The sequence below is a fragment of the Orycteropus afer genome, unplaced genomic scaffold (assembly GCF_000298275.1).
Source record: "Orycteropus afer afer isolate SDZICR_OR568_19922 unplaced genomic scaffold, OryAfe1.0 scaffold00047, whole genome shotgun sequence".
NCBI classification, from domain to species: domain Eukaryota; kingdom Metazoa; phylum Chordata; class Mammalia; order Tubulidentata; family Orycteropodidae; genus Orycteropus; species Orycteropus afer.
In genome coordinates this window covers 7,189,597-7,203,804 of record NW_006921634.1, presented here as the reverse complement: position 1 = coordinate 7,203,804, position 14,208 = coordinate 7,189,597, and the positions used below count along the sequence as shown (strand labels likewise).

The 14,208-nt window shown below is 41.9% G+C and overlaps 1 protein-coding gene across 1 annotated transcript in view; it reads right to left on the bottom strand.

Annotated features, from left to right (window-relative positions):
- The window catches only part of AMOTL1 (angiomotin like 1), a 102,602-nt gene that overhangs the window by 19,654 nt on the left and 68,740 nt on the right, over window positions 1-14,208 (bottom strand). Inside the window, exons 6-7 of the mRNA XM_007938066.2 lie at window positions 6,863-7,008; window positions 2,694-2,843 (exon numbers count right to left, since the gene is read on the bottom strand). Of these exons, the coding sequence (XP_007936257.2) occupies window positions 2,694-2,843; window positions 6,863-7,008 (296 nt within the window). The remainder of the gene's footprint in view (window positions 1-2,693; window positions 2,844-6,862; window positions 7,009-14,208) is intronic.

The following is a 14,208-nucleotide window of genomic DNA, read 5'->3' as shown; positions in this document are numbered from 1 at the left end:
TTAAAAAAAAAAACACAACTGTAATGTTATTTTTAAGGAAATACTCAGCATCAAAATTTTGTTTAACTCTAAAGATTATCTTTTCCCTTCCTGGGTCTTGTGTCAGCCATAAATAGCTTGGATCACTTGTTATTGTTGTTGTTATGTGCCGTCGAGTCAGACCTGACTCATAGCAACCCCTCCTTGGGTTTCTGAGGCGGTATCACTAAGGAAGTAGATTGCCCAACCTTCCTTCCGAGGAGTGGCTGGTGGGTTTGAATCACCAGCCTTCTGGTTAGGCACTATGCTCCTAAAGAAAATCCAAAATTCAAGTGGAGTAATTCCCTGGAGAGCACAACTCTGAAATACCCATCCTCTGCTGGCATGTCTCAATCTGTCTGCAACATGTAGATACAGCAGCAGTGCTGTATCTGTGGGTAGGAGGGGGTGATGTGCATTGGGTGTCTGCATGTATATAATGAATTGCCCTCTGTGGCATAGCTACACAATCAAATGATTCTAATGTCACATTTCTTCTTTGTGATGCAGAACGAGGATAACAAGTTGAGTCTGGTCTCACAGCATTTAAAATAGGAGATCTAAGGATAAGTAATCTAACTGTAGGGAGTGGATAGCATCTTAACTGGAAAATGGAAAAGAACATTCTTTCCTTTCTTTTTTTTTTTTTTAATTTTATTATGATTTGGGTGAAAGTTTACAGAGCAAATTCATCTTCCATGCAGCAGTTCACATACACTTCGTCTCATGACATTGACTGCAATCTCCCACAATGCAACAGCTCTCCTCCTACTTCCTCCCCATAGCCTCTTCCTCCCTGTGTCTTTCTCTCCCATGCACTCCTGCCCCCTGACCTGTTTCCCTGTGCATCACAGCCCTTTTATTCTCCCATGATTGATCTCACCAAGGAGTGTATCTACCTGATGTAAATAGTAAAAGAACATTCTTTTGCTCTAAATATTGAGATGGGTCCATTTTGTCACCTGAAAACTCACAAGTATCTACCGTGTGATCAGCACAATACCTGGCACCAGAGAAGTCCTGCCCTAAAGGAGGTGGGCGTTTCAGGTTTCAGTAACCGAACAACAAAGAACAGTTGAAGGGTGTAGGTAACTTAAGTGCCAGGGTATGTGGCATGGGTTATAAGAAAATCAGTTCAGAGAGTGTCCCATCCTTCCTTTCAAGGTATCAACTAAGCCAAGATAGTGGGAAGGTTTCTTAATTTTCTGAACAACCAGGCACACACATCCAGAGGGAACTGTATGCACCTACAATGTGAAAGATTAGAAGACAGAGGTTGAACTGGCCTGAAGTATGCTTTCAAGTGTTTCGACCACAACCACTATGCCCTATTCAGCAGATAAGTCCACAGAGCCAGGCTGGTGCTCTTCTGGCATTCCAATTTAGAACACACCCTTCATCACCAGTGCACAAGGGCTTTGCCCACCACACTGGAGTGGTGACACGCAAGCCCAGGCTCACTCTAGAGCCCAGTCTATAGTAGCTACACAGCAATCCTGCAGGACTTCCCCTTTGCCAAGGCACATATAGGTCCTGGACTAGGGTGTTTTCCTCTGTGTGTATTCACAGCTGAGTTACAGCATCTATGACTAGCAGAAGAGAGGTGGAAGGAATAGGTATGGTCAATACGATTTCCTAGGGGTCTTCCTGTACCCCTTCCTCTCCTTCACCTTTGAAAACTCATTGATCAATATGTCTTATGAATTTCAACCCCTTCCAGTTAACTAGTTGCTCTCTGGTCAATTTAGATTCATGTGCATTAGAATAGAACAGTTCTTCATAGGCTTTTCCATGGCTGATTTTAAAAAGGAGATCACCAGGCCTTTCTTCTGAGGTGCCTCTGTGTGGACTCAAACCTCCAAGCTTTCAGTTAGCAGTCAAGAACATTAACTGTTTGCACCACCCAGGGACACCCTTCACTCCCATAAAAAAAAACACAAAATCAAACCAAAACCACTGCTGTCAAGTAGATCCTGGCTCATACCCTTAGAAGTTCTTAAATTCATCTCCCCCATAGATTCCTACTATACCTACAATCCTGGGATGGAGTAACAACCTTCAGACTGGCCTCTCTGACTTTAACATCTGCCCTTCCAGATTGCTCTCAGAGGGCTCCTTCCCAGATCCTTTGTACCACATTCCTCTCCAACTTAAAAATCTTCTAGTCTTTAGCTCTCTGTTAATTGGAAAAAGTCCAGTCTCAACTTGACATAAGCCCTCCACACACTGGCCTCTGCCTCCTGGCCAGCCACCCATCAGACACACACACTCTGGCTAACTGCATGCATCTGTCCTGAACCTGCCATGTTATTTCATACCTCCCTCCTTTATATATACTCTTCTTTTACTTCTGATGTTCTTTTCCCCAAATGCCCAACCAACACATCTTTTTAAGTCTAGCTCAAATGTCCTCCTCTGTGAAGTCATCTAAAGCCTTGTTGCCCTTTCCCCAATCCCATGTTCGTTATGACCTTCTGTCTGTAAGGACACTGGTCATTCCACAGTGAGTGGACTACCTGTCCCCTCCACTGATATATGTGCTGGCTCACGGATGGCAGGGGTTAGTCAGTGACCTCAGTTCTGAGTGCACAGTGCAGTGCCTGGCACACAGCAGATGTCCATACATCTGTCAATGAACTTGTCTGGTTTATTGATCCATCACACCTGGCCCTTACCTGCTGGGTTCTCAGTGCATCCAGCTCTCTCTCCAGCCAGGTACGTAGTCTCCGTTCCATCTGCTCTCGCTTCTCACATGCAGACTGCAGCTGGGTCAGGGCCTGCTGCAGCTTCTCAACTTTCTCAACGTACACTTGCTTCTCTCGTAACTGCATGGAAAAGAGTTAAAAAGAGCATAGAGCTGAGATGGGTAGAGGTAGGGGTCAGATTGACTGGAGAGTCTGCTGAAACTACACAGGCATGTACTCATCCATTTCCTCCATCTCAGGTGTGCTGGGACAAAAAAGATTTAGAAAAAGGCCATCAATTAAAACTGCAGTGGTTAGGATGCTTGGAATTTAAGGCGTACTAGGGTATTTACTTTTTGTACTTTGTTTTGTGTGGCTCTGAGCTCAATACTTAGTTCTTGCTTAATAATTATATAAACCTTTCAGGCTTTGGAAATGCAATTAATAAAGAATTCTTAATATCATGAAGAAATGCTTACTCGATAATGTTAAATGAATAACCCAGAATAAAAAATTGTATACAGTATGAGTTGGGTCCGACTTGATGTCATATAACAACAACAACAACAACAACAGTATTATCAAAACTCTGTGAATAAACAGACATAAAAAATGCTGGGAAGAAGTACTTAAAGCATTAACCATCATTTTCTAGGTGGCAGAATCAAAATTTCTTATTTAAGCTTTACTGTACTTCAAATTTTCTATATTAACTATAAATCAATATTATAATAGAGAAATTTTGTATATAAGTACATATACATATGTATCCATTTGTGTATATGTGAATAAATATAAAATTTTCTTATTACAGATATTTATGGAGTAATTTTTCCCTAAATATTTCAGAACACTTTACAAATAACGAGTTGACAGCCCAGTTGAAGAGACAGAAAGGAAATAGTAAACACTCAAATAGCACAATAACTGAGGTGAGGGAAATTAAGGTTCAAACAATTTGTATAAGGATCTTATCTGGGAAGAATTCAGGTTTGTGACCAATGATTTCCAACTTTTACGTGCAGGTTTTGTTGTCTTCCAACTAGGAGTTTGGCCCATATTTGTAAATCCTGGGCATACTTCTACCTTTCTGGTAGTTGGTTGGTGCCAAAAAATTAGACTGGGGCATTTACAAGATCTGATCCTCGGTGAGAAGACACCCGATGCTATTTCCTGTCATTGTGTAACTGGGTGTGTCTTGCAGGTGACTCAGATCCTGAGTTCAATCCACGGTTCCTACGGCATGCTGGAACATGCTAGTGATTTAAGAGGTGGCTGCTATGTGAGGATTCTGACTTAGCAGGCAGCAACATGATGAGCTGCATCTACTTTCTATCCAATGCCACTGGAATGAAATAGAGGTGTTTCTAATCTATCAATGAGGGATGGTGACTTTACAGCCTTTTCTGAACCTGTTTTTGGGATAGGTTTTCATCTGTCACTTTGAGTCATTGTGCTTCTTACTCTATAGTTCAATTTAATAGGCATTTGAGGACCTGCTAGGTGCAGGCCACTGTGCTAGAGGCCTCATACAATCAAAGCTTTGTGAGCACATGCATACACGACTTAGCATGTTCTGCACTATATTAGTTTCTGGGTGTGCATCCACTAGAATGTGAGCACTGTGAGACTCTTTTGTTCCCTGCTGGGTCCCCAACAGGAGCTCTGGTGGCATAGTGCCTAAGGCATTTATTTGACTGTTAACCAGAAGCCTGGTGGTTCAAACCCACCAGCCACTCCTTGGAAGGAAGATTGGGCAATCTACTTCCGCAGAGATACCACCTCAGAAACCGAAGGAGGGGTTGCTATGAGTTGGATGCTACTTGACGGCAGTGAGTTTGTTTTTTTGCTTTGGGTCCCCAGTGCCTAGCACAGCTGGCACTCAATAAGTACTTGCTAAATTAATGAATTAATATTATCTCTGCTCAACTGAAGGCATGGATTTGCCTCATTCAGCTTTGTGTTGACCTTTAGTCTAGCAAGGAGCATATAATGGTGAGGAGGATTAGCAATAACAATATCAGTCAACAATTTCAGAGCACCACCAAGCCAAACATTGTGCTTTAGTTGTATTATCTCATTCAATCCTTCCAATAATTCCATTGCCATCAAGTGATTCCAACTCATAGTGACCCTATAGGACAGAGAAGAATTGCCGGATAGGGTTTCCAAGGCTATAAATCTTTACAGAAGTAGACTGCCTCATCTTTCTCCCACAGAGTGACTGGAGGAGTCAAACAACTGACCTTTTGGTTAGTAGTCAAATGCTTTAACCAGTGCACCACCAGAACTCCTTATAATAGCTCCTAATAACAGTAAGAGGTAAAGTCATTTACTGTCTCCATTTTAGAGATAAGAAAGTTGAGGACTGAAATAGTTAAGGTCACAGAGTTGACAGTGATGGAGCCAGGATTCTAATGTACAGCAGCCTGGCCTTACAATCAAGGAACTCTGGTGGTACAGTGGTTAAAGCATTCGGCTACTACTAACCAAAAGGTTGGCAGCTTGAACTCATTAGCCGATCCATGGGAGAAAGATGAGGCAGTCTGCTTCCATAAAGATTTACAACATTAGAAACACTATGAGGGCAGTTATATTGTCCTATGTGGTCACTATGAGTCAGAATCGACCCAATGACAGTGGGGTGGTTTGGCCCTAGAATCCAAGCTCTTAGCCACCATGGTAAGTTATGGTAAACACTCAAGATAAACCATAAGAACTGAATCAAGACCCTTCAAAAGAAATTTCAGTAAGAGCAAGAAGTGATATTAGAAACCTGACATGAGACATTTTGGAGAGGCTCCATTCTATAAGCCAAGATTTTATATAAATATAATGACAAAAAGTACTCATAGGCAAATCCATAATGCTGGTTATAAAGAACCTATCTTCAAGAAGCTCACAACTAACTTTAATAGAACTATGAAAACTAAAAGATTTTTTTTTTTAATTATAATTTTCCCCTGATCCACATGGAGCTGAAGCCTTGAGAAATGACTTCAGTGATGATGATAATAAGGAGTCTCGGCCTTCCTTTACCAAAGCAGGCCACCTGTTCTTGAGGCCACTTTCTGTGGCGAATGAGTTCTGTGGTCATACAGAGAAAGAGCCTCTGGAGCTTCTGCCCAGACACTCATCCTAGTATTAAAATTGTAGCTTCTACACAGGACCTTATGGGGTTTAAAAGGCTTCTAATGGACACAACTCTCATTTGCTTAAAGTCTTTCACTTTAGCTGCTTTATCCTTGATGTTTGCTGGGGCGTTCTAGTTACCAAGTATCAGGGGATAGTGTCTTGAAGGGACACTTCTTTTTCAGCAACAACAATAGATTATTAACAATAGTGTTTTCTGTGTGCCAAGCACCAAGCTAGTACCTTACATAGATTACCTCTTTCAATGGTCTTTGAGACTTTAAGCTTCTGCTTTCTACAATGGATCCTGCTCAGGCCAGCCCCTCACAACACAGAGGTGCCTGTTGCTACAGGAAGCTGGAAGGTGTCTACTCAGCTAGACCTCACTTCTTCTGCCACTGTGCCTGAAGCCTGAATCCTATTGAGTTTCAGAAATGATCATTCTAATTCCACAGTCAGGCTTAAAGGAAAGTCTTACCTCAAAAACTTAATCTGAAAGGTTGATTTCATCAGAAACCACTAAACCCATACAGCTTAAGTGGGAACAAAGTTTCCTGGACTTGGGGAAGGAGGTCTCTGCATAGTTGAGTCAAATTCTGGAAACTGAACCCTGGTCTGCTGACGCCAACCCCACTGTATCACTACCAGAAAACTTTTACTCTTTTCTATGCAATCAAAAGCCCAAAGACACAGCAATTGCACTATTCTGAAAACTATTTCATCTTTTTTTTCTATTTCCAATCCTTCTATTTATTTCCAGCCCTGCACACTCACCAACCAATGGGCTGTAGGCTGGGTTTTAGGCTCAAAGTAAGCTCTTTGCTAATGGTGTTCACATGTGCCTTTCATACTCTGCCTGGCTCTAGGCTGGATGAACTCTGTTTTTATCAATCTTTATTTGGGAAGTTTCCCACATCCCTAGTCTTCTTTCAACTCCTTGGAATTGGCTCTGGTTACAGTAGCTGGGTTAGGAAAACAGATTGGAGGCACTCTGGGCTCTGCCTCTGCCCACTGGAGCCTGGTCTCACCTCCTCTTCCAGCTTGATGACCTTGGCTTGGGCATTGCTCAGAGCCTGGTCCAGGATCTCAATGTGCCTCCGGTGGTCCTCACTTGCAGTCCGCACTGCCGCCAACTCCATTTCCAGCTTCTCCTTTTCCTTTAAGAATTCTTTGTCTAGAAGGAAGACAGGAACAAAACTACCTCTATCAGAAAAGGCTCACACTCTGGGCTCACTGCCAGTCTACATCTGGCAAGGATTAACAACAAAAAAAAGCATGCAAATAGTAGAGGATTGAATTACTGCTTATACTCTCTCTTAAATGGTGGTGTGTGAGGTAAGGATTTTCTCAAAACCACTGTTAACTCCAGATACACTCCAAGCTATAGTTCCAGAGATGATTAGTACACAAAGAACTAGTGACCCTATATTCACAATAACTCACCTCTGTATAACAATAATTTTAAGCCTTCAAATTAGTTTTGCACCTAGTATCTCATTTTATGTTCACAACAATTAGATTAAAGGGAAGACAATGATAATATTCTCATTCATAGAAAAATCAACCAAGTAATATTAATATTAATAATATTAATATTCTCATTCATTGGAAAATCAGCCAAGGTTCAGAAGGTCAAGCTCTTTGTCTAAGGCCAGACAGCAAAGGGGAGTTTCAAGCTCAGGCCTCCAATCTCCAGCTCAATCCTCTTCCCACATAATCTGGCCCTATGTCTTCTTCTAGTCCCATTCAAGAGGGGAAAGTGAAATGGGATACTTCGGATTTAGGAAAAATGCTTCTCTTTCATTCAACAGCAGCATAACTGATGATGATTACTGTGTCTGTTTGCATGTGGGACTTAGGCCCTGCTACATCACCTTCCTAGCTAGACACACTTAGTGACAGTTTTAGCTTCAGCAGGCAAAGATGGACATTTTTTTAGATGGCATATGTTTTTTCCTATTGCAAAAACAATACATGTTCTTTTTCAAACTAAATTGGAACACTGACATAAGTTGTTTACAATATGGAAAGCTTGTATGAAATTAATGTGTAAGAGCAAGGGATTGGTTAAACAAACAACTGCAAACCCTATAAAAGAATAGGATGGAGCCATTAAAATTAAATAAGAGAGTATTAGTGACATTTAGTGACATGGAAAAAAAAGACCTTTATTATTCAGGAGAAAGCTGGTTATAAAACTTCTGCACAATGCTATCCTGTATTTGTAGAACATGAGGAGTATAATTACAACAACAGCAAAATCAACAATAGTTAGAAATGCATTTCTAGGTGCCCGTACCATTCGAATGCTGCATTGCAGTTCCCTCAGCGCTCCTAGCAACCCACATGGAAACACAGTCTGGATGCCACAGCAGCAGACGAACAGTGGTTTCATCCATTCATTATTTCCTCCTATAGTCATTCATTAATTTAACAAATACTTATGAAGATTTTAATGCCAGTATGGGCACTGGGGCAACATAGAAGAATACTGTGCTTAAGGGGTAGAATATATGGTTTTGAATAAAGGGCATATAAAGAAAAAGACACTTGAAGGCTGTAAAAATCAAATAACAAACTCAGAATTTTAAGGCTGAAGGACTCTTAGGAAACATTCAGTTGTACCCCCTTCGCTTTATGGGTGAGGAAAGGAAAGCCCAGAGCAGTGAAGGCACTTGTCCAAGGTTCCACCACAAGTTGGTGGAGATTGCTGGTCTGACAGAGCCTGATGGAACCACTGAGACTATGGCTCCTAGATGCCCTTCAGGTCTGGAATTGAACCCACTCTTGTGGCTTCCAGCCAAACAAAAGACAGGCATATGAGGCGAACATTTACCTGAGGTAGATACACTCCTCGGAGAGAACAATCACGGGAGAAAGAAGGGCTGCTTATGCACAGGGAGACAGCTCAGGGGGCAGGAGTGCATGGAGCGATGGACACAGGGAAGGGGTAACTATCGGGAGGAAGTGGGAGGGGAGCTGTTGCATTGTGGTAAATTGTGGTCAATGTCATGAGACATTATATGTGAACTGCTGTATGGAAAGTGAATTTGCTCTGTAAATTTTCACCCAAATCACAATAAAAAAAAATTAAAAACAAAACAAGTTGGTGCAGAGCCATGGTCAGAATCCGGATGTTCTGATGTCCTACTATAGTGTCCTTCCTGCTTGACTGCACTGTCCTTGCTCTGTGACAGTATGCTGATGGGACCAGAATGCAATGGAATAGTTTATGAATCCATAGACTGGATGAGGAGACTTGTAAAACTAAATAGTAGCTATGATTCCTAGAAACAATGGCATCCCCTGGACATAAAATAAGGCCACCAAGATCCAGATCAGGACTGAGCAGTACCGTTGGTCTGTTTACGGTCCAACTGCCCTCCCCACTTCTCCTGTGAAGTGGCATTTTCTATGCTGCCATTGATATACTTCCTCCTCAATCCGTAGAGAACACGTTTGCAAGAGGCTTAAGCAAATGGGTCAATAGCAGGCCACTGGCTTCAGGCCCCACCATCCACAGCCCTGAATGGACCATAGCACTTCACTCTTTCTTTCTGTACAAAGTAACTGAAGTTTGAGCCCAGTTTCCTGGGTGTGGAGTGCATCATAATGGGCATGGTGCCCACTGGTATTGTCTAAATTCTGGAGGGCACGCAGGAGTTACCAGGCAGGCTTGCCTGTGAATGAAACACTGGAATTTCATAGCTTTTACTTGGTTATCAATCTAATCAGAAAGTTCTTCTTTTTGGTAGATCAGGAGAGTGCAATTTTAATCACAAGCAATAAAATGATAAACTCAGCTCAAGATTGGAAGCCACAACCAGAGCTTCTTGTGTTTTGCAAATTTATGATCAGAATTATTGCCATGACACAATGACAGGCATTTAGGTAGTGTTCTGAATGAACAAACACTACCACCACTACCATTCCCCCACCACTCCCACACTGGATTCTAACATTTGCTATTTCCTTGACAAGCAATCTCATATTGTGGTTAAATAATGGACTTTAGCTAATCAGAAAGACCTGATTAAATCCCAGCTTCATCAGTTTCCAGATATGAGGGGTTTCAGGCAAGGTATTTAATCTCTTTGAGTTTCAGTTCCCTCATCTGTAAAATGGGAATGAAAACATCTACATTATATGTTATATAAGATTATATGTTAATGAAGATGATGCACAATAGGAAAGGACCTGGAAATCTAGGACTTGATCTGTTTTGGTCATTATTGATCCCCTGGATGCAAAATAATGCCTAGCTCAAGAAATATTACTGAATGAGTGAATGAGCCCTAGGGTGTGCCAAGTTCAATGCCAAGTGAACAACAAACGGCAACTCTTATTAGTTGTTAAGTATTTAGTCTTCTTGTTAACTCCTAATGGCCTTTGTCATCCAGTTGTCCACTTGGCCTTTGAACCCACTACTCACTTAAATAGCTGGTACATGCCCCAGTTCCTTCCCTGGCCAGGCTCCCTGAACAATACTGGACAAAGTGGATATTGGATGAAGGGACCATTAATTCTAGAATGCCTTGCAAGCCTCTGAAATTCATGGGTCAAAAAATTTCTGCCCTGAGTTTGGTGACCTTAAATGTCAGGCTGCAGCACTATCACTTAGAATTCACTCACGCTGGTAGGAAGCAGCAATCTCAAAAAGTTCTAACACAATATTCATGGTAATAGTGACTATAATAATATCTGCTCATGTTTGTTGAATAGGAACTGTATTCCAGGAATTGAAGCCTATTACTTATATTATTCCCCTTAATTTTAAGTTTTCTATATGAGGTCCAAAAAAACCAAACCAAACCTATTGCCATCAAGTTGATTCCGACTCATAGTGATCCCTATAGAGTTTCCAAGGCTGTAAATCTTTATGGAAGCAGACTGTCTCATCTTTCTCTAGCAGAGCAGCTGGTGGGTTAGCACCGCCAACCTTGTTTAACAGCCCAACTCCTTGACCACAGCACCAACAGAGCTCCTTTCTATGAGGTCAACATCAATAATCAATAATATGATTATTATTTCAATTTTCCAGATGAAGAAAATGAGACTAAGAAAGGAAAAGTAACTTGCTCACAGAAGTGATGCTCATCAAAGGTACAGCCAGAACTGGCATTTGCTCTTTTCTAATATATGCTCTCACACACAACTCGTGGAATAATATAAGCAGAAAGTAGGGAAGGGTCCCATTACGGTTCACCATTGCAGAGATTTAAGACTGTGACAGGTCATATCATGTTTCTTCTTTTTTTTTTATTAGGATTTGGGTGAAGATTTACAGAGTAAATTCACTTTTCATACAGCAGTTCACATATACTTTGTCTCATGTCATTGACCAAAATTTACAATGCAGCAGCTCCCCTCCCACTTCCTCCCCATAGTTACCTCCTCCCAGTGTCCATCCCTTCATACTCTTCTGCACCCTGAGCTATCTCCCTGTGCATAAGCAGCCCTTCCTTCTCCCACGATTGTTCTCTCCAGGGCGTGTGTCTACTTGAGGTAAATGTTTAACTCACATGCCTGTACTTTGTTTGGCTGGAAACCACAGGTGTGGGTTCAATTCCAGACCTGAAGGGCAGCTAGGGTCCATAGTCTCAGTGGTTACACCAGGGTCCATTGGACCAGCAAACCTGGTCCCCACCTTCTTTTATTTTTTTTGCCTCCAAATGATTTTGAGTTTTGTACCACATTGTTCTCCCTCTTTATGCAGGATCTCCTACATCCCTTCCAAGTGGATGGCAGTGGTAGCTGGGCACCATCTTGTTCTTCTGGTCTCATAGTTGTAGAGGTTGCAGATCGGATGGTGTACCAGTCGCTAGGACTGATTGTTTCCATTAATTTTGGTTTTCTTCTTTCTTCTTGATGAGGAGAGACCCGTTGTTGCATCTAGATGGCAGCTTCCTAGCTTTTAAGGTTCCAGTCACTACCTGCCAAAGTAGTAGGTGGAACAATGTTTTGTATAGTATGTTATGCCAATTGAGTTTGATGTCCCCTGCGACTATGGTCCCAAGCCCGTAGGGTCAACTACTCGGTCCCTCTGGGTAGCTGGCTGTGACCAAGTAATGACCATAACCTTGCCCCTTGTCAGCTCTACTATACACCTGGGAATTCTGATCATTCACATGAACTTATAGGCCCATTGTCTGCCAACCCTGTATATGATCTTGGATACACTCTCCATTTAGACATACCTAATTGTTTAGCTTGTTCACCCATCTATCCGTCCCTATACCCATGTTTGCTTTCACTGACAACTCAGTATTGTATATGCAAAGAGGTTCATATTTGTTGTTTGTACTGCCCATGTAACTCTCTCTGTCTTTCTCATCCTCAATGCTGCCATATTGGTCACTCACATTTGGTACATTGCCCTTCTCTTCACCCAAATCAATATTTATCTCTATCTATCTAACAGCATTCCCTCCCCTTCCCTCCCACCCCTGGTAACCAACAAAGAAAATGTCCTCCAATATATAAACCTTTCCTTAACTTTTACAATAATGGACTAATACAATATTTGTCCTTTTGTGACTGACTTATTTCGCTCAGCATAATGTCCTCCAAGTTCATCCACGTTATGCTGTGTTTTGCAGATTCTACATTATTCTTTAGCGTTGCATAGTATTCCATTGCATATCATGTTTCTTAAAGCATAGCAGTTACATCCACATGTGTATTCATTTGTTGTTGTAGGTGCCGTTGAGTCAGCTCTGACTCATAGCGACCTTCCATACAACAAACGAAACACTGCCTAGTCCTGCACCAGTGTTTCACTGCTATTCATAATGTTTTCAGTGGCCAAGTTTTTCAGAAGTGGATGGCCCCGTCCTTCTTCCAAGTCTGTCTTACTCTAGAAGTTCTGCTGAAACCTGTCTACCATGGGTGATCCTGCTGGTATTTGAAATATTGTGGCACAGCTCCCAGCTTCACAGCAACATGCAAGCCACCACAGTATGAAAAACTGTCAGACTAGTGGTGGGTTACCCATTTAGCAGATATTAATTGAGCTTCAACTAAATGGAAACATCACAGAGTACTGGTTAAAAGCAAGACTGAAATCAGACTGCCTAGGTTCATATTCAGCTCTACCTCTTGTGGTTTTTTGACACTGGAGTATATGTACCTCTTTGTGTCTCAGTTTTCTCACCTGTAAAGTAAGGATCACAACAATCTATTTCAAAAGGCATATAGTAAGTCCCCAGTAAATGTCAACTACGACAATACTGGGGTTATTGTTGTTCTAGGAACTGTGATTAGTTCAGGGCTTACAAGGTGAATAAAACAACAACAAAACAAATGGTTGCCATTGAGTCAATTCCTGCTTATGGTGATGATGTGAACAGGATACAGCATTTTGCTCTCAATTTGATGGGATGTGACAAGTTGCTCTATCAATGCTTGCATAGGGTACTATGAGAACACAGAAAGGGCATCTAATTCAGGCTAACAGTGAAGAGGATGGTTATCAATTCAGTGAGCTTACAAGGTGGGAGCAAATGTACTCCCTAACTCCTTGGAGACATGGGGACTCTGAGGTATGTCAGATTCATTCTAAAAACTCATCCTTTAGGAGATGCCAAGGGAGAGTCCCATGGGCAAAATCACCTCCTGGAAGGTCCCTTCAGTTTTTTATTAGCTAAGCCCCTTGGGATGGATGGGTTTCAAGAAAGATCAACCTCATGCTGACTTTTTGATTGGGCTCCAATGTGTATAGCGAGAATTCCTAGAACAGGCAAGTTGACACAAGGAAATTCTTGCCCAGAATGGTCTGTTTACTCAGTGGATATGAATTACCCTGTGCTGAGTGGAGCAGGGAGTTGTTTACCCTCATGGCTCTGGGCCCATTTACACAGAAGGATGTCTGCTCATACACTGTTTACTCTCAAAACCACAGTCATGGCCTGGGTTTTGTATTTAGACCTACTTGGTTGGCTTCTGGCACCTTCACATACCCGTTCACCTTGGGAATGTGACTTCATCTCTTTGAGACTCAGCCTTCTCAAATATGGAGGAACTAACAAGATCTCCTTTGCAGGAACACAGGGCTTGGCACATAGTAGATACTTGATAAATAACAACAAAGGTTAACATATATCATTACTGAGGGCTTACCATGTCTCAGGCACTGTGCCAAGAGCTTCACCACACAGCCTCATTTAATGCTCACAACAGCTCCCTCTGACCGAGAGAACTGAAGCAAAATGTGCCACGCCCACTTCAGTGTGGTCTGCGTGACATGATCACCAGCCTGAAGCAAATGCTTAAAGAAAGCCAGCTTCCTGGAGTGAGGCAAGCTCTCCTGGGCTTTATTTTTATCTGCTTTTCCTTGATGTTGCTAATAATTATTTTAGCCATCATTATAAATAGT